The sequence below is a fragment of the Phalangium opilio genome, unplaced genomic scaffold (genome assembly GCF_054372755.1).
Source record: "Phalangium opilio isolate 3A_F unplaced genomic scaffold, DU_Popi_V2 ptg000024l_1, whole genome shotgun sequence".
Classification (NCBI taxonomy): Eukaryota; Metazoa; Arthropoda; class Arachnida; order Opiliones; family Phalangiidae; genus Phalangium; species Phalangium opilio.
The window spans coordinates 3,078,466-3,094,064 of NW_028324155.1; the positions used below are offsets into that span (position 1 = coordinate 3,078,466).

A 15,599-nucleotide genomic window follows, 5' to 3' on the forward strand; every position below is an offset into this window, starting at 1 on the left:
ATTTCCTAAGTCCATTCTCACACCCCCCTACTTGGAAAAAATGTTCCCTTAAAATCCATATTTTTTAATCGCCCTCTGAAAAAAAAATTCATATAAGATGAGAGAGAGTGGGGAATGGCTTTCGATAATATATAGGCTAATAAATAAAGCAACACAATATGTCTGCAGCAGGAGGATGGCATAGGGAATGATGGGGATGGAGGAATAAGAGGAGAAGGTTTTTCGCTCTCCCGCGAACTGTCAGCATCCCAGATCGTTCCGCGGAAGAAGAGAGAATGAGAGAGAGAGAGAGAGAGAGAGAGAGAGAGAAAAAAAATCCACCCTCTTATAGACCCCCATCGGAAGCAATAAAAAAAATTATACCTTCGAACTAACTCTAGCTAGGCCTTGTCGGGGATCTCGGGTGTTGAATTTCGGACCATCCAAGAGAGAGAGGAGAGAGAGTAAGGCATCCAGATCGAATGGTCGTTATTGCGTTCTCTCTAGGCTTATAATAGTCTTTACGTATAAAAAGCCATAATTTCTTGCACGTGCAAAGTTCGCCTGGTTCCGTCTAAGTCTCTCTACATTCTCTCTCTCTCTCTCTCTCTCTCTCTCTCTCTCTCTCTCTCTCTCTCTCTCTCTCTCTCTCTCTCTCTCACTCTCTCTTCTTTAGATATATATAATATCGCTTTTTTTTAACTGCCGCTCTATAAAAACTGCTTAATGTTTCATTACCGCAAGATGACGACGCGGCTATGGTTTTTATTGGTAACTCCCTAGCGATGATCCGCTTCCGCTTTGCCCCGACAGTGCATGCCTTTTTTTTTTCTTTTTGGAATATGACCCCCGCAAATTTTTTCCCATCATTTTCCAATAGGACATTTGAGCTTATACCAATGCTTCCAATTTTCAGTTTCGGTTATTTTTTATTTTATTTGCAAAACTTACAGGGAGCGTTCGTTAAATTTCAAATGTTAAAATATTGTTTTGGGATGATCAGTTATTTTGGGACAGAAACGTGTGTCATGTCATCACTTCACCGGCTTATGATAGCGTAACTAGCGCCAATTTAAATTAACATCTGATTAGCACGGTGACAAAATAATTAAGTTTATCCACCCCAAATTTCTGTCTTTTTATTCTAATTATCTTTTACAAGCAAGAGGCTGTGTATAAAATACTTACAAATATTTAATAATAGGTGCATGCAAATCCAGTGTTCTTATGCTTGTAAATAAATACAGAACGACACTTATTCCGAGCAGCTCATTATGTTTACTTTAATTAACTAACTTCAAGAAAGAAAAAAGTATATACATGGTGATTTTAATCTCTCGCTCTCTCTTATATAATAAACACGCGAAGTCCGTGTATGTTTCTCTTAACGCCCAGTAGCATGCAGAATACGGTATTAAATTAATCGTTTTTGACTTTAGTGTCTTTATATCCGACCCCCATTTTGTGTTAGGTTAGCTCTCCCGCGCTCTTTTTGCGCTTCTGAAAACATCTTGCCAACATTTTATGGAGCGTTATCCGCGGCGGTTTTTTTTCCTCTCTCTCACTCTCTCTCTCTCGTCTTTCTCCATCGCCGCATCATCCGTGTCCCATCCCATCCCAGCCCTGAATAACTTTTTTTTTAAACTACCCTGGAATAAAAAAAAGGTGTATCCTTCTCATGGCCTGGTCGTCCGGCATTAAGAAATATATCGATAATTGAAGGGTGGTGCAGCCAGAGCGCTCTTAGTGTATATTTATATACGCTTCCCACCCAGGACACCCTAGCCGCATGCATCCCAAAGTTTTATGTCATGACGGAAATTGTATATCGGTTCTAGAGCGGTATATAGCAGCGACGCAATGGGAAAATGAGATGGGATAGATGGATCGGCAGGGACCTTTATGGCGCCTATTTTCGAAGCGATAACATTACGATTTTTCGGGGGTTTTTAGTATTTGCAAAGCGTCGTAAGCCTTCTCGCTAAAAGCGGACACCACACCACCACCACCAACGGTGTATCTAGGCCTGGTTCTAGAGCTAGACTTACTCGCCTTGGTCCCCGGGTTTTCTGCCTAAAGAAGCGTCAATATTTATGACTTCCGTTTTATGAGTCTGAGTCACGATGGTCCCCTGTTTTATGGGCGATCGGCCCTGGCCACCGGTTTCCATCGCATCGCGTGGCATCGCCACGGCTTTAGAACGACGACGGATTATAGCCCGACAAAATTATTCCCCCCCCCCATCCCGATATTTCCCCCGTTGCAAAAATTATCTTCGGTTCGGACGTCAGTAAAAATAATAAAAAAAACTGTCGTTTAGGAAAAGTTATAATACGGTTTGGTTTTTAGCTAAAAAGTTGATAGAACTTTTAATTATTATTTTTCTCCCTCAAATTTTTATTTTTATCGAACTGAACTTTTTTGGGGGTGTCGCTATAAATCTTTATTACGCGTAAATAATTATTATAACGTTAATTTTTATGTAAATTTAAATATTTTAGCTATTAACGCCTTTAGAAATGTTTGAACAACAAGGCAAAAAATCGTTTAAGTGAAGCCAGCTTATAGGGGCAATAGATATAACGTATTTCCTATGAGCCCCTGTAAAAGTATTTCACTGCCGTACTCTGGTGTTTACGGAGATTGCCACATTTAAGAAAAAAAAAAGAATTAAATCTTAAATCCAATAGAATAATATTTGACTTTTAGACATTCATAAGTATAGGTTCTATATTATTAGATATTTTTAAGTAAAACCAATCTCTCTGGGAAGTTTTTTAATCCAATTGTTATTCCAACAATTTCATGGCATGCATGGCAATGCATTCTTTCAATAATGTTTTTTTACCTTATCCTATACTTCTTTCTCTTACTTGAAGAAGTCTGGTTTATTCAAAGTATTTCTATTGATTTAAGATGCGTTTTTTTGAAAAATAAAAAAGACTGATGTATTCGTATGAATAATAATCATATCATCGGAAACAGGCGCAATCCGGGGGCCCAAGGCTCTTCCTAGAGTCTCCCAAACAATTTTTCTCCTCTTCCTCTTTCTTTCTCCCTCTCTGGGCTCTGGCGGAGCGGCCGAGAAGGGAGAAGTCAATACTAGGGTTTAGGGGTCTCCGAAGAAAAGTTTATCGGGGCGGGGGGATGGGGGGGCACGGAGAAGAGCGGAAGAGAGAGCTACCACATCTTTTAATTACAAATGTCAACCATGAAACTCATTTGGTATGCGACTTTCAAGGAGTCCTTTGCCCAAGAAAAAGGGCGGCGGCCCAGCATCTCCGTTAGTAGACTTTGAAAAATTTTTCCGTTTCCCCCGCCGACGCCGCGAAAGAAGTTTTCCTATAATAAGTTTTGATCCAGGGCCCCGAATGAAAGTAAAGAAATTCGTCTCTTCGTACGTATACCCTCCCCCTCTCTCTTCTCTTTTTCTTTTCTTCATCTTCCCCGGGATATTTTGTTTATTCATCGACTGTCTGTTTTAATCCCCGAGCCCCCCCCACTCTTTTTGCGTTCCCCTTTCCGAATAGCTCTTATCCAAGAGTGCGCCCCTAAAACGAGGACTTTCCCGTTTCTCTCTCCCGGATCAGGCTAGGGATGGGGAGAGGGAAGGAGAAAGGGTTGTATTAAAAAGAAAGTCTCTAAAAATACAGTTTCGTAATCAAGAGCGGAGGGGAAAATAGAATTGATATAGACCGGGAGGATAATAATCGTATAGTTTCATCGCCGGGCGACCGTCTCCTCGGCGAAGTAGAGTAAGAGAGAGAGGGAGAGGGAACAGAGAAAGTCTGCGCTCTCGAAGATTCCGAAATTTTTCCTTCAATTTCGACTCCGTTCGCTTTCTCTCTCAGTCTTCCCCCTTTTTGAAGTTGTATAAAATTCATCCCCCTATCTCGAGCCAGCCGTAAATATAAATCTATCTAATATATCCGCGAACGCCCGCCCCCGAATTTCCCCCATTCGGGCTGCCCCCTACTCGATGTCGGCCAAAACTCGATTGATGAACGCGCGCCGTTAAGCCGCGATTGGTTACCATAGAAACGGGGCGTAAAGGGCTTGACAGTCAGTTGCGGGGAAAAGAACGGCGCGAGTCTGAAGAGGGGAGGAAATCGTCGGTGGGGGCTGGAAGTTGATGGTGGCGGAGTTTCTGGGGGGTACGGCGGATTTCGGGGGCGAAAACGAAGAGACCGAGGCTCCGGAGTAATGAGGGGAGAATTTCTGGGGCTGAAGCCGCCTCCGATCATCGGGCATCGGCAGTAATGCGGCTGCCTTCGTCGCGCGTGTTACGTTTCGATTTACCGACCGGTTGCCTACGCCGCAACTGCCGCCGTTACGGCGGTAGCCACGCTACGCCGAATCCACATGGCCCATGGCCCCGAGAGGTAAGCGAATCTCGCTTTCTTTAAACCCTTTCGCGCGTCCCTCTTACCGTTCGGGCCCCTGTCAGCGTCCCTGACGCCTGCTCCGATCGCGCCTTGGGCTCCTCCGACGCCCGCGTCCGTCGCGTGGGCGATCTTCGCGCTCATTGAGTCGAACGAGAGTGCTATCGAGAAAACCCCCTCGATCGAGAGCGCGAACCAAAGGCGCGCTTTTTAGAATCTCTCCGTCGGATGGATGTGGAGTGGATCGGGACGCGCAGGCGTCCTCAGCCTCGGCTCTCGATACGACTCCCCTCTCCGTCAATAGTCAATAAGTAAACACCCCCGATCAGCGTCCGCGCAGATCGTTTCTCTGGCCCCCAGAGAGAAAAATCCTTTTATATAAGAGTGATCCAAGACCAGTGTTACCCCTTTTCTTTCGGAAGCTCGCGCCGATTTGGTTTCCGAAGTCCTTCGGAAATAATAATCCTAAGCCCTTGATAATTAAACCAACTCAAACAATCCCGAGTGGCTGATGTTTATTTACGGACACTTAACAAAGGGCCAACAATGGACGTAAGATGGTTTCTCTTTATTGTCTTTTTTTTTCGGCCTTTTGTTTTGGTTTGTTTCCTTTTCCAACTCAGAAATTTGCCCCTGAAATGTAAAGGAATTAGGCAATAGAGATAGACGGTAAAGGGCGAGCGAAGGGAAGAGACCTGCAAGAGGGAGAGGAGAGGAGCTCTCTGGCGTTACCACTTCCGGCAATTACTTCCCCCTCCATCTTTCGTTCGTTCCTCTCCGGCCCTACTCTCCTCTTCTTGCTCGGCGACACACTCTTATCGCCCCCCCAAAACCCTCTTTCGAGGCCGTCCTGGGTCCCCTTTTACCGTATAGTTCAGGGCTATCCCTTCCCGAAAAACGGACTAATTCGATAAAAGCACTTACATAAGCAGAAATGTTCCCCCCTTTTTTTGTGCCCGTACGAGCACCACGCGGTGGAGCCACTTTACACCAAGACTAAACCCCCAACCTGGCCCTTCAAATAATTCGCGCGCGAACCCCTCCGTACGTACGTACGTACGCGAACGCGTGATTGTGTAACTCTTCGTTTTCAAGTCATCCGAAACTCTTTCGAGACAGTGTTACAATGCTAGTTTATCCTACGCCCAAATACTACTGGTACATCTAGCTATTCATCCATCAGCTGACAAGGGTAACGTAATACCTTAGCCATGGGACAAAATGCCTTGAATTATATAGCGTTGGCAATCTTCCCGGTTGTCGTATAAGGTCGTGTCGTGTCGTGTTGTGTTGTTACAAACCAGGATATTTAGGCTTAACTATATTGTATCTTTAATTGCAATCGGGTTTTTACGCATCACAGTATCTGCTACAAAAAAATATCAAATTAATTATTCAAGCTTTTATAAATTTAAATTAAATTTGACGGTTAAGGTCACGGTATAACTTATAAGTAAGCGAACTAGTCGAACGAGACTCCCAATGAATCTTATTATTTTCTCCCATTTAATTTTAAAAGAGACGTTTTTTTTTATTATTTTATTAAAGATATGTAAATTCGATTTATGCATCGGTGAATAATTTTAATAAAAATACAAATAAGCCCGCGAATTAATTGCCATAGACTATATCTAAAATTTTCTACTATCTTTTAAATTTTTTCTTGCTTGATATCGTATTTTATAAAATAATAGATTCCGTGTATAGTGTTTCAAATAATAAATAGCGATTATAAAATCTCAAAATATTCCAATAAGATCGTGAAGGGGGGAGGAAAGGGGGAGACGTAGCTATCAAATAATCCACCATACCACTACAGGCATGCACAGCTATCTTGAAACAATGGGGTTTAATTATTAGTCCCAAAGCTCTCCCCTTACAATAATTTTTAAATAATTTTTTCGAAAATAGTCATATCATTATTTCGAACGTCCTTGATTCGCATTTTTTTTTATTTCCAAATCGGTTTCCCATGCCGTTAAACTAGTCTTTAAAACATTCCCTATTATATTATCATTCTCTATAAGAAAATTGGCTGCATAACCTATTAACCCTCGGGCGTTTTCTATATATATTTCTGTATATTCGCTAATTTCGTATTGATATTCGTCTAGGGATGAAGAGAATTTATTTCCCATAATGTATAATCGAATAATTAAATTATTAGTTCGCGTAGTGGTAGTTGCTGGTCTACCGGTATAATTATAGGTTCTCGCTTAACGAATGTATATAATTCCCTTAGGCTAGCTGAATATCGTCAAAATACCTGCGACGTTTGCAGTGTTTTTTTCTTACATTACATTATACCAATGTTTTTTTAACTTTATCTTTGGTATAAGCCGTAAAAAATAGTATCACTTTGTAGAAAAAGGAAAACGACTTACAAGCCAAGGCCTAAAGAGACGTTAAAAAGGGATCACAGTAACTTGTGTGGTCAAATGTTTACAAGCGCAGCAGTACTGATGTTTTATCGTTAGCTCCGAAATCACCACCACCGCGATTTAACGACTCTATTGATATCCCCTCTATCTATAGTTAAACAAAAGCTGGCAGTATAAGCGATAAAGTTGACCCTATATATATAAAATCTTTATATAACGGGTAACCTTTATTCCCGAGCGAGCGAGGAATAACCATCGATATTTTATGAACGTGCATTTTGACGCTCGTTTCGGGATTAAAAGGAACCGCCCGCCCTCTTGCATCATGTAATGCTGCACTTCCTAAATCGACGTCCATTTTTTGTCGATAACGACAACTAAACCACTACCTCGGTATTAAGGCTAAATCACCCGTGATATGTTTGCCGCGAGTTACAAACCTCAAAACGTATACTTTGCTGCCCCATATAATGCTTAAAATGGCTGTGGAAGTTAAGTTTTGGTTGGGTCAAAAGGGGTCACTAAAAGAAATCGCGATAAGCAAGCGAGTTGTGAAATCTGTGAATATGTGTTAAACATTTTTGTAATTAATCCATGATCGTGTCACATTAATTAGCTTTAAAAGTATCACTTTCTTTTACTTATTCAACAGTATTTAACTATTCGTTGAATTCGTTAACACACAACACAGTTTGTTATGTGAAATTTATGGTAAAACGTGTAGCGCTTTAGAAGAATGTTTGGCGCGAGAAAATCACCCGCGCTTTTCCAGTTTTAATTTCAAACTAGGCTTAGCTCGTACCAACAGTTCAAGTGAAATTTAGGCTTAACGAAGTTAAAGCGTTCGTACACGATTTTCAGTAAGTTTCATATAATTTCCAACATATATATCCTTGTGTATGTAAACGTATTAATTTTTTTTAATTAATTATAGAATGAAAGTAGTATATTAATGTGGGTTACGTTTATAATTGTTTATTCAGGTTCTGTATTATGTGCCTTTAATTATGGGAGGTGTCTAACTAAGATTTTACAAACCAAAAAGTATTGAGTTAACTATATGCCTAGCTCCTCTCCTCTCTGCCTCGCGAAACCCAGACGGAAGTTTCCTAGTCTGCGCTGTTAAAAGATAAAAGTTTGATACGGTTTCGCCATCTAGTGAATATTTCACGATTTATAGATCTTTTTAAACTGTAAAAATTACCTTTCACTCTCCCATACAGAATCCCTTTAATTTATACACGAACAATTTTAGGCTTAGATGATAATTAATAATTAAATTATTTTTAACCAATCCACCTTAACCCTCCCGATGCGTGTGCACTGACGAGGCGATTTTTAGACCTAACAAATATAGGTCAAAATGATGCGTCGTCTGCTTCACAATTTCGCAATAGAAAGTTACGTATAGGTAACTTATGTTTCAATATTTTCGAATTTGAAACAGACCAGGCATCATTGTTAGTTAAAAAGGGGCCGCGTTAAGCCTTGGCGGATTGAACCTTACAAATTTCAAACACGACAAACATTCCTTCCGTAAATTATAGGAGTCTAGTTAAAATATTACATCCAAAAACTCTCCCTCCCCTTTCGCCTTGGCCCTTTTTAACTGTTTTAATCTAGTTAATTTCCACCAGGGGGGAGCGCATGTCCCTTTATCATCGGAAATATTCGGTTAAAAAAAATGAAAATGATCTTCGGAAATGGGCCTTTTATACCTTTTTACTGTCTCCCTCACCCTTTTCCCCCACCTTTTCCTATAACTAGCTCGCTCCTTATTATCTCTTTCTGAGAGAGAGAGCTAGCGTACTAGTTTGTTCCTAGCAAGTTCGGTAATTCCGAACCCTTGGAAATACACCACCTGGAAAATTGAAAAAAAGCTTTTTTTCTTCTCTGTTCTTCTCCCTTCGTTCGTTCGTTCGTTCGTTTCTAGTATTGTCGAATTTTCGGAATTAGCAGCTAGTGTTGGTTGGGGGGAACATTTCTCGTGCTAAAACCTTACACGGGGGTTTTTCGGAGCGGCTAATAAATACGGCGATTGTTCATTCGTGTGTAGAATTCGCGATGGGGTAAAAAAGGGCCTGGCAATTCGGTTGATAAGCCGTTTTTATTAAAACAAACAACCCCATGAAAAAAAAAAAGGAAAAAAGCGCCTGAAGGTATACCGCACCGCATCCCCTTGTAACTTACTTTTTTTTATTTTTTCAATTTGTTTTTAACACGCCAAACGGTAATGTAGTTTGTACTATCGTTTCTTCATCTTATTTTATTCGTTTTTCTTGTACTTTCCTTTAAGTTTCCTAGGTGTATATATATATTTTTTATTCTATTATAGTTTTTCTCGAGTTAACCTCACGCTCCAAGCTCATTTTCGATTATCATTGCGAACAACCTAGGTATACCGGAAACTGTTATACGTTTCCCTTTTCAATTTTCACTTCAGTTTTTTAGTTTTTCCTCTTTTTTTCTAAATAATGTTTCGCGCGTCTTTAAAAAACGTCAAAAGATGGGTCTGTGGTGAGTGAGATTCACCGCAAGAGGATGAGCTAGGAGTGTAAATACAAACGAGTTAAACTGTATTTTTCGTGTAGAAATATTAATGGATCTATAGGAACTATAGTATACAGTTTGGTTATACTTTTGGAAGTTTCGAGCTGTTTTATTTAAAACGTGAAAATATTTTAGTTGGGATATTGAAATATTAAGTTTTTCCTGTTCATAAGGGAAAATGCATGCGTGTTTCTGCATTGTATTTAGGCACCATAACTGCAGCGGAGATAAAAGTTACATAGCGTAAGAAAGATGTAGTTTATCTATTAAGCGATTGAAGGATTCTAGCCTGCAAGGTTCCTCTTTAGTTTCTCCATCTCCCCATTCAAGCAAGCAAGCGTTATATAGAAAAGATGAAGAGCGAATGATAGAGAAAATAAAAAAGTGCCTTTTCGTTAATGTTTAGCGTCTTCCGAAAATGGACTTCCATCCGCCAAGCGCCCATAATCTTTGCCCTAACGCCTCCCATCCCCATCCCCATCCTCCTTATTTCATCCTGGCACACATAACACATATATACACACATACACACACTCAGTATATTGCTCTAACGCGCATCGCAATGGTCCAATATAAATGTACCGTTATATATCGCGCTATGCGGTCTTTTCCTACTGTAGGTTTCCTCATCTCTCTCTCCGTAGTTCAAGCTTTTGCTTCTAGAAAGAAATGAAGAATGTCTCGGGTTTTATTTGACAGCTGCGGGCCTACATCCGAACGAACGAAGGAACCCCCGTTATATTTGCCCCATCGCTTGATTCCAAACCTATCCCCCTTCCCTTAATCCGTGGCTTTGGTAGGCCATTTTTGTCTATAAGGACAGAGGGGGGGCGTAGAGGGGCAACCGGGCCGGGGTTATTCCTCCTTCCGAAGCTCATTGCCTTCGGTAAAGGCGCGAGATGCGAGAAACAACGGCGTGATCCTCCAGAGATGTGCCGAATTCGTCGAAGGGGGCACCCACGCATGGAAGAGGAAGCCCTATAACCTCTCATTTTTAGCTCTCTTGGGAAGAAAATGACGAGATTTTTTTCTTTCTACTCAAATTCCCTCTCCAAGAGAGAGAGAGAGAGTATAACGCTATAAAATTGACACTTCCTTGTCGCCAATTGGAGCCTGATTCCTTCAAGGAGATTTTATCCTAAGCATGGCTGAAATTCTCTCACCTTTTTAATGTTCCCTAACTGCATGCGAAATACCGTGAAATGTGTGCCATGCAGACACAGGCGTGGTATATTTATTAACTTAACTCCATATGGTCTGATCTGATTGGGAATTATTATACAGCATGGAAAACGAACCTTTATGTTTGACCCCGAAGTGCATGTGTCTCTTCACCCAGACCATGCTACTTTTTTAAGTGAAGGCGAGAGACATCGGAAGAGAGATCAAAACCCATTGCAGTATGGAAACAGAAACACACTCGTAACTCCTTTTTCGTGCCCCAACCGCGCGTGCTAAGGCTTCCTTCCCCCACCCCAAAACGAGCCGCGCCGGTATTAGTTAGACGTTAAGAGAGAGGGGGGTGTAAAAGGGGGAAATACATTTTTCTGTCTGTGATCAGGGGATGGGTGATTGGTGATTTTTCCCTTCATAACCGTTTCTGATGTTTCTTTCCTTCTCTCACTCATCCTTTATAGGCTCCGAGTCTTTATCTTGCCAAACTGTACTGTATGCAACTAATAACGCAAATATCCGTTACTTTTCCAATATAATATAACACTAAGAAAGCCTATTGGCCTGAATTTGTTTTTATTATTTTCAAAATGGTTACGCGTGCCAAGCCGATTAATTCAAGAAACTATGTGTGTTCGTTTCCCCCATCATATTATACCCCTTTCCTTTTTCTTAAGCCTAAACACTTTTTTTTCTTTCTTTGAAATGTCGTCCTTAAACTAAACCCACGCGGCGTCCGCATTATTACCCCCTTATTACGTCTGTGTGTGTGTCTTTTTTATTCTGCCTTCTTTTTCTTTTACCCTTATACTATACTTAATAGTCGTTTGCCATGCGAACAAACCCTCGTTCCAAAAGTATTTGACGTGCTTTAATGAGTGGCACGGTCTCTCAAATATTTATTAAACGCGGCTTTCCTTGCATGTATACTATACATATGTATATATATATATATATATATATACTTCTGTCCTCGTATTTTGTTAGTGTATTAAACGACCCAACCTACTTCCTTCAATATGTTAGGCTAACTTTCATTGTTTTTAAAACGTAACCCTTTGCACGCTGTAATGTTAAACCGTTTTCTATTAAATTTATCCGGTAATATAATAAACATTTATATATAGTTAAAATTCGTCATAAAAGCATGCATACTCCGAGTGAAACGCAAATATTATATAAAGGGGTAGAGGTTGACTTTCCTGCATTGCATTGGTGCGTAGCGGGTTGAATACTTATACAGGCGCAAAGATTTTTTTATTTATATCTGTCGTAAATGGATTTATTTCTATTGGAAAACGTTTTGACTTTAAAAACGAAAAAGTGAATATAAAAGTTAGAGAATAATGCGAAAAACACAAGGAAACGGCGGATATCCAATTGCCTATAGATTTCGCTTTCCAAATGGCTATCTGGCAAAGGCTAAGATGACAGAATGATACATAATTTTCCTTTTTTTTTTCCTTCACTCCCCCGCGTTGGAAAAAAGAGCGGCAATTTCGGACCCATCGCGCCATCTATCTATAAATATATCGTCGTCCTTTTGACGCGTTTTCCACCAACATCCAAAGTGCGGGCTCGGTTTTCTTAAAAAATCATTCCTTCACCCTCCTAGGTCGTTTTTATCTTTTTGGCCGCCCACCCTCGTGCCCCCTTCTTTACCCAAGCAGTCGAGCGTCCGCCCCGGTGCCAAATGGCCATCCTTTACCATCCCCCCATACACCCACCATCCACCTCCTAACTTTCCATGCCGAAGATTACGATCTTTTCAACCAATGAGTATGGCGGATTGATTTATTGTGTTTACTGTAGCTTAGAATTACGAGAGTTGGCCCGATCCTTCTCCATTTTTTTCCTGGATTTTTTCCCTTCCCTTTTCCCCTTCCACTATTCTCTATATATATATTTCCTCGGGTATCCCATCGGATCTTTCGGCTATCTATACTTGACCCCGCTCTAAGTTCTCCTCGCGGAGGAGTTAGCCGCTCGGCAATATTCGATGGGCTATACATATTGAGAGGGTCTGTACGCGGGGGTGGAATAAGAGGTTTTTCCCGCAGGCCAAAGAGAGCTCTCACCCCCTCTTTAAGTGAGGGTTCACTCTAGATAGGATGGATTGCGACGCCCGATACCGTTATATTTTCCTAGATAGATATAATAGAAACCTTGGAGAGAGAAAAAAATATATCAGGAAATATATTATCACTACGTGTGAATGTATGGAAGACCAAATGGAACGCGAACTTATATATGAGAGATCGCTCAGCTCGGCTCGGCTCGGCTCGAAAGAAAACGCTCTTAACCTTTTCTTCTTTTTTTTTTCGGCTCTCATTTTTGATTTATAACTTTCTCGTCTGTCATAATGAGCTATACCTCTTCTTATAGATCGTATATCTTCACACCATGACCATAAAAATCAATAATCGGTAAATGGTTTCATTAATCGGTTCTCGGATCATTGCTTCAACCTTAAATTCGCGCCGTGCGGCAAAAGGTATACAGTGAAAACCTCCCAATGCTTTAAGGGTTAAGGGCTTTCTTCTCTCTTTTTTTATTATAAAAGCGCATCGTACACGTGCGTAACCTAGAACAGAAATGACCAAAAGTCCAATCCAGTTCAGTTCACGCGTTCAAGGTCTAAATTAGGTTTGTTTTTTGGGGTTTTTTTACAATTCCACAGCTTGATTTGCTAGGGTCTGCGGTTGCGGTTGGGATTTTGCTGCACAATCTTAACTTTTTGTATAGTGTCCGATGGGCTTTGGATAAAACCTTTTTGTGAAAGAGGATACTCTGAGACAGAAGAGAGAAAAATGGGGTACCCGTAAAAATCCATTTGATTTCTTTCTTTAAAAGTGCACGGGATTTTTTTTATTATTATATATAGATATAGATATGGGAGATATATTTATACGGTTTGTTGAAGCTTTGGAAAGAGATTTTCTCTTCCTCCATCTATATAAGAGATCTTTTTGGATGCCTGGTTGCATGGGCCCTTCTCGATATATCGCCGATTATTGTAACGATATTTTTGAGGCGTCATTTTTAACGGTCTTTTCTTTCTTCTTCTTCTTCCGCTGCTACTTCTCTTCAAAATTTCCTCTCTCTCTCTTTCTCTTTCCCATTTTTTTATCCATCCCATACCATCCCATCCTATCCTCCTCCTCTTCTTCGAAGGATGAGGATATTTCCTCGATTAACGCGCGGGGGCCCCCCTTCTTCTTCTCTTCGAAGTTGGGGCATCGCGGTGGTGTCGAAATTCGAACCCATAGTCATTCGATTCGGCCGTTTTTTACGCAACCTTCCTATATATGTTAAAATATTTACTGCCTATGATGATGGCATCTTTTTTTTTATTTTTTATATTACTGGATCCCAAGAAGACGCGGAAATTATCCGCGGCAATATGCGTGCGAGAAATTGACCCCACCCCCTTGGAGAAAAAGTCGTTAGGACTATATTTTTTTTATTTCGTCTATTTTTTGGGTAAAAATTTGGACGTTATGATAAGAACACTGATGTGTCTCTCTAGAAATTGATGGGACATGTGTGAATTTTTGAAATTCTTTCGAGCTGTTTTTAACGATGCCGGTTTTCTGTTACTGTAATTCACGTGCGTATATACTCCTACAACTGAATATGTTTTTACTCCTAACATGAATTTGAACTGAACTAGAAAATACTTGTTCCAACATATAAGATACTTCTCTTGCATTTTACGTTATTTATTTCATTCAATATTCATGGGTGAACTTTATTAGATTCTCTCAACAATTTCCCAACTGTTATTGATTAAAAACGCGACTGACGTGGGAGCCTTAAGATTAGAAATAAGAGAAAAAGAAAAAAATTAGAAATTGCGGCGGAGAGACTAAGGAATCTACTTGTATTTCTTCTCGAAATATTTCCGAGGTAATTTAGAGAAATCGTGGGAAAAAGAAGAAAATAGCAACCGAAAGAAATAATCTTTAAGTTGTGAAGGAGCTGTAAAAGAAAAAAAAATTCTTAACGGTTGTATTACAATCGACGCCGGCCGGAAATATTAGCATTTCACCCTCGATAAAGTTTTTTCAAATATATATATAAATTTTTTTAACTTCGGTCGTTCGTTCGTTCGTTCGTTCCTTTTCTAAGAAGTTAAAGGAAAGCTATCATTTCTCTTTCTTTCTTATTTCAAAAGAGAATTCGGGTAATTACACGCTAGACGTCACCCTTAATTTGACCTTTTATACGCCAGCGGGGCGGCTCGATCGACCTTTCAACTTCCGGTCTTTTTCCTTCTCCATCTTCCCCTCCACTCTTAAAACGATGGGTTTGACCGATTCCTAATAACAGTTACCTTAACATCGCGGTGTACAGTAAGAAAGGAAACCTCTCGAGATTTCCTTCCTACCTTCATCCCTCCTAGTTCTATACCATTGACATTACGTAATGCCGTATTTATAGCATTTCATATATACAGATACTGTTAGGGGTCTGGTTCGATTCCAGTGTTTTAAAGTGTATATAAGTGCCCTTTGTCCCCCAAATTGCGCCCCTGTATATTCTAGGCTGCAATCGGTATGACCATGTTAAAGCCATTGGAGCCAGACCATATGTCTTTCCCGTCTTTAAAATTTGGTATCGGCGGTCGGTCTAGGTTTTTGGGGACTATTCCTATATAGTTATTGCTCTTCTACCCCCCTCCTTCTCCTCTACACCAAATACACCCTGGTACTTTTATCCCCATGCGCACACCCTGGTTTCTTGCACTCAGTTACACGCGGCAGCACCCCTTAAAACTCCTTACACCGAGTCAAATCTCCCCCCCCCCCAACCTCAAGTATTACGAAAGAAGAAGTAGTGTAAAAAAAGCGTCCTCTGTTCCCCCTATTACCCCTCCGGTTTTTTTCCGCTATTGCCGTTTTTGGCCCAATAAATCTGTCAGTGTTTTTGCAGCTGTTTAATTGGCAGGAAAGCGCACGATTGTTCGCGGAGGTTCGAGACGAAAACTGCTATACGGTTCAGCAGGCGCGATAGCCGTTTCCGCTCTTTTCCAGGAGAAGCTTTCTCCTGGGTAGTCTTCTCTGGACCCTACATGCATGCCGCCATTTCTTTCCATTCCATCCGCCCCCCCCCCCTGCGTCCCAAGCCTCAC

General features: G+C 40.8%; 1 protein-coding gene across 7 annotated transcripts in view; it reads left to right on the forward strand.

The window, feature by feature from the left end:
• Positions 1-15,599, forward strand: part of ct (homeobox protein, cut) — a 368,988-nt gene that overhangs the window by 278,289 nt on the left and 75,100 nt on the right. The window contains exon 1 of one of the 7 annotated variants that reach the window (XM_089867877.1): positions 4,139-4,361. The exons of the other annotated variants lie outside the window; for them this stretch is intronic. Within the exon in view, the coding sequence (XP_089724003.1) occupies positions 4,349-4,361 (13 nt within the window). The 5' untranslated portion in view covers positions 4,139-4,348. Of the gene's footprint in view, positions 1-4,138; positions 4,362-15,599 lie in introns of those variants that run through there. 7 annotated transcript variants of the gene reach the window in all.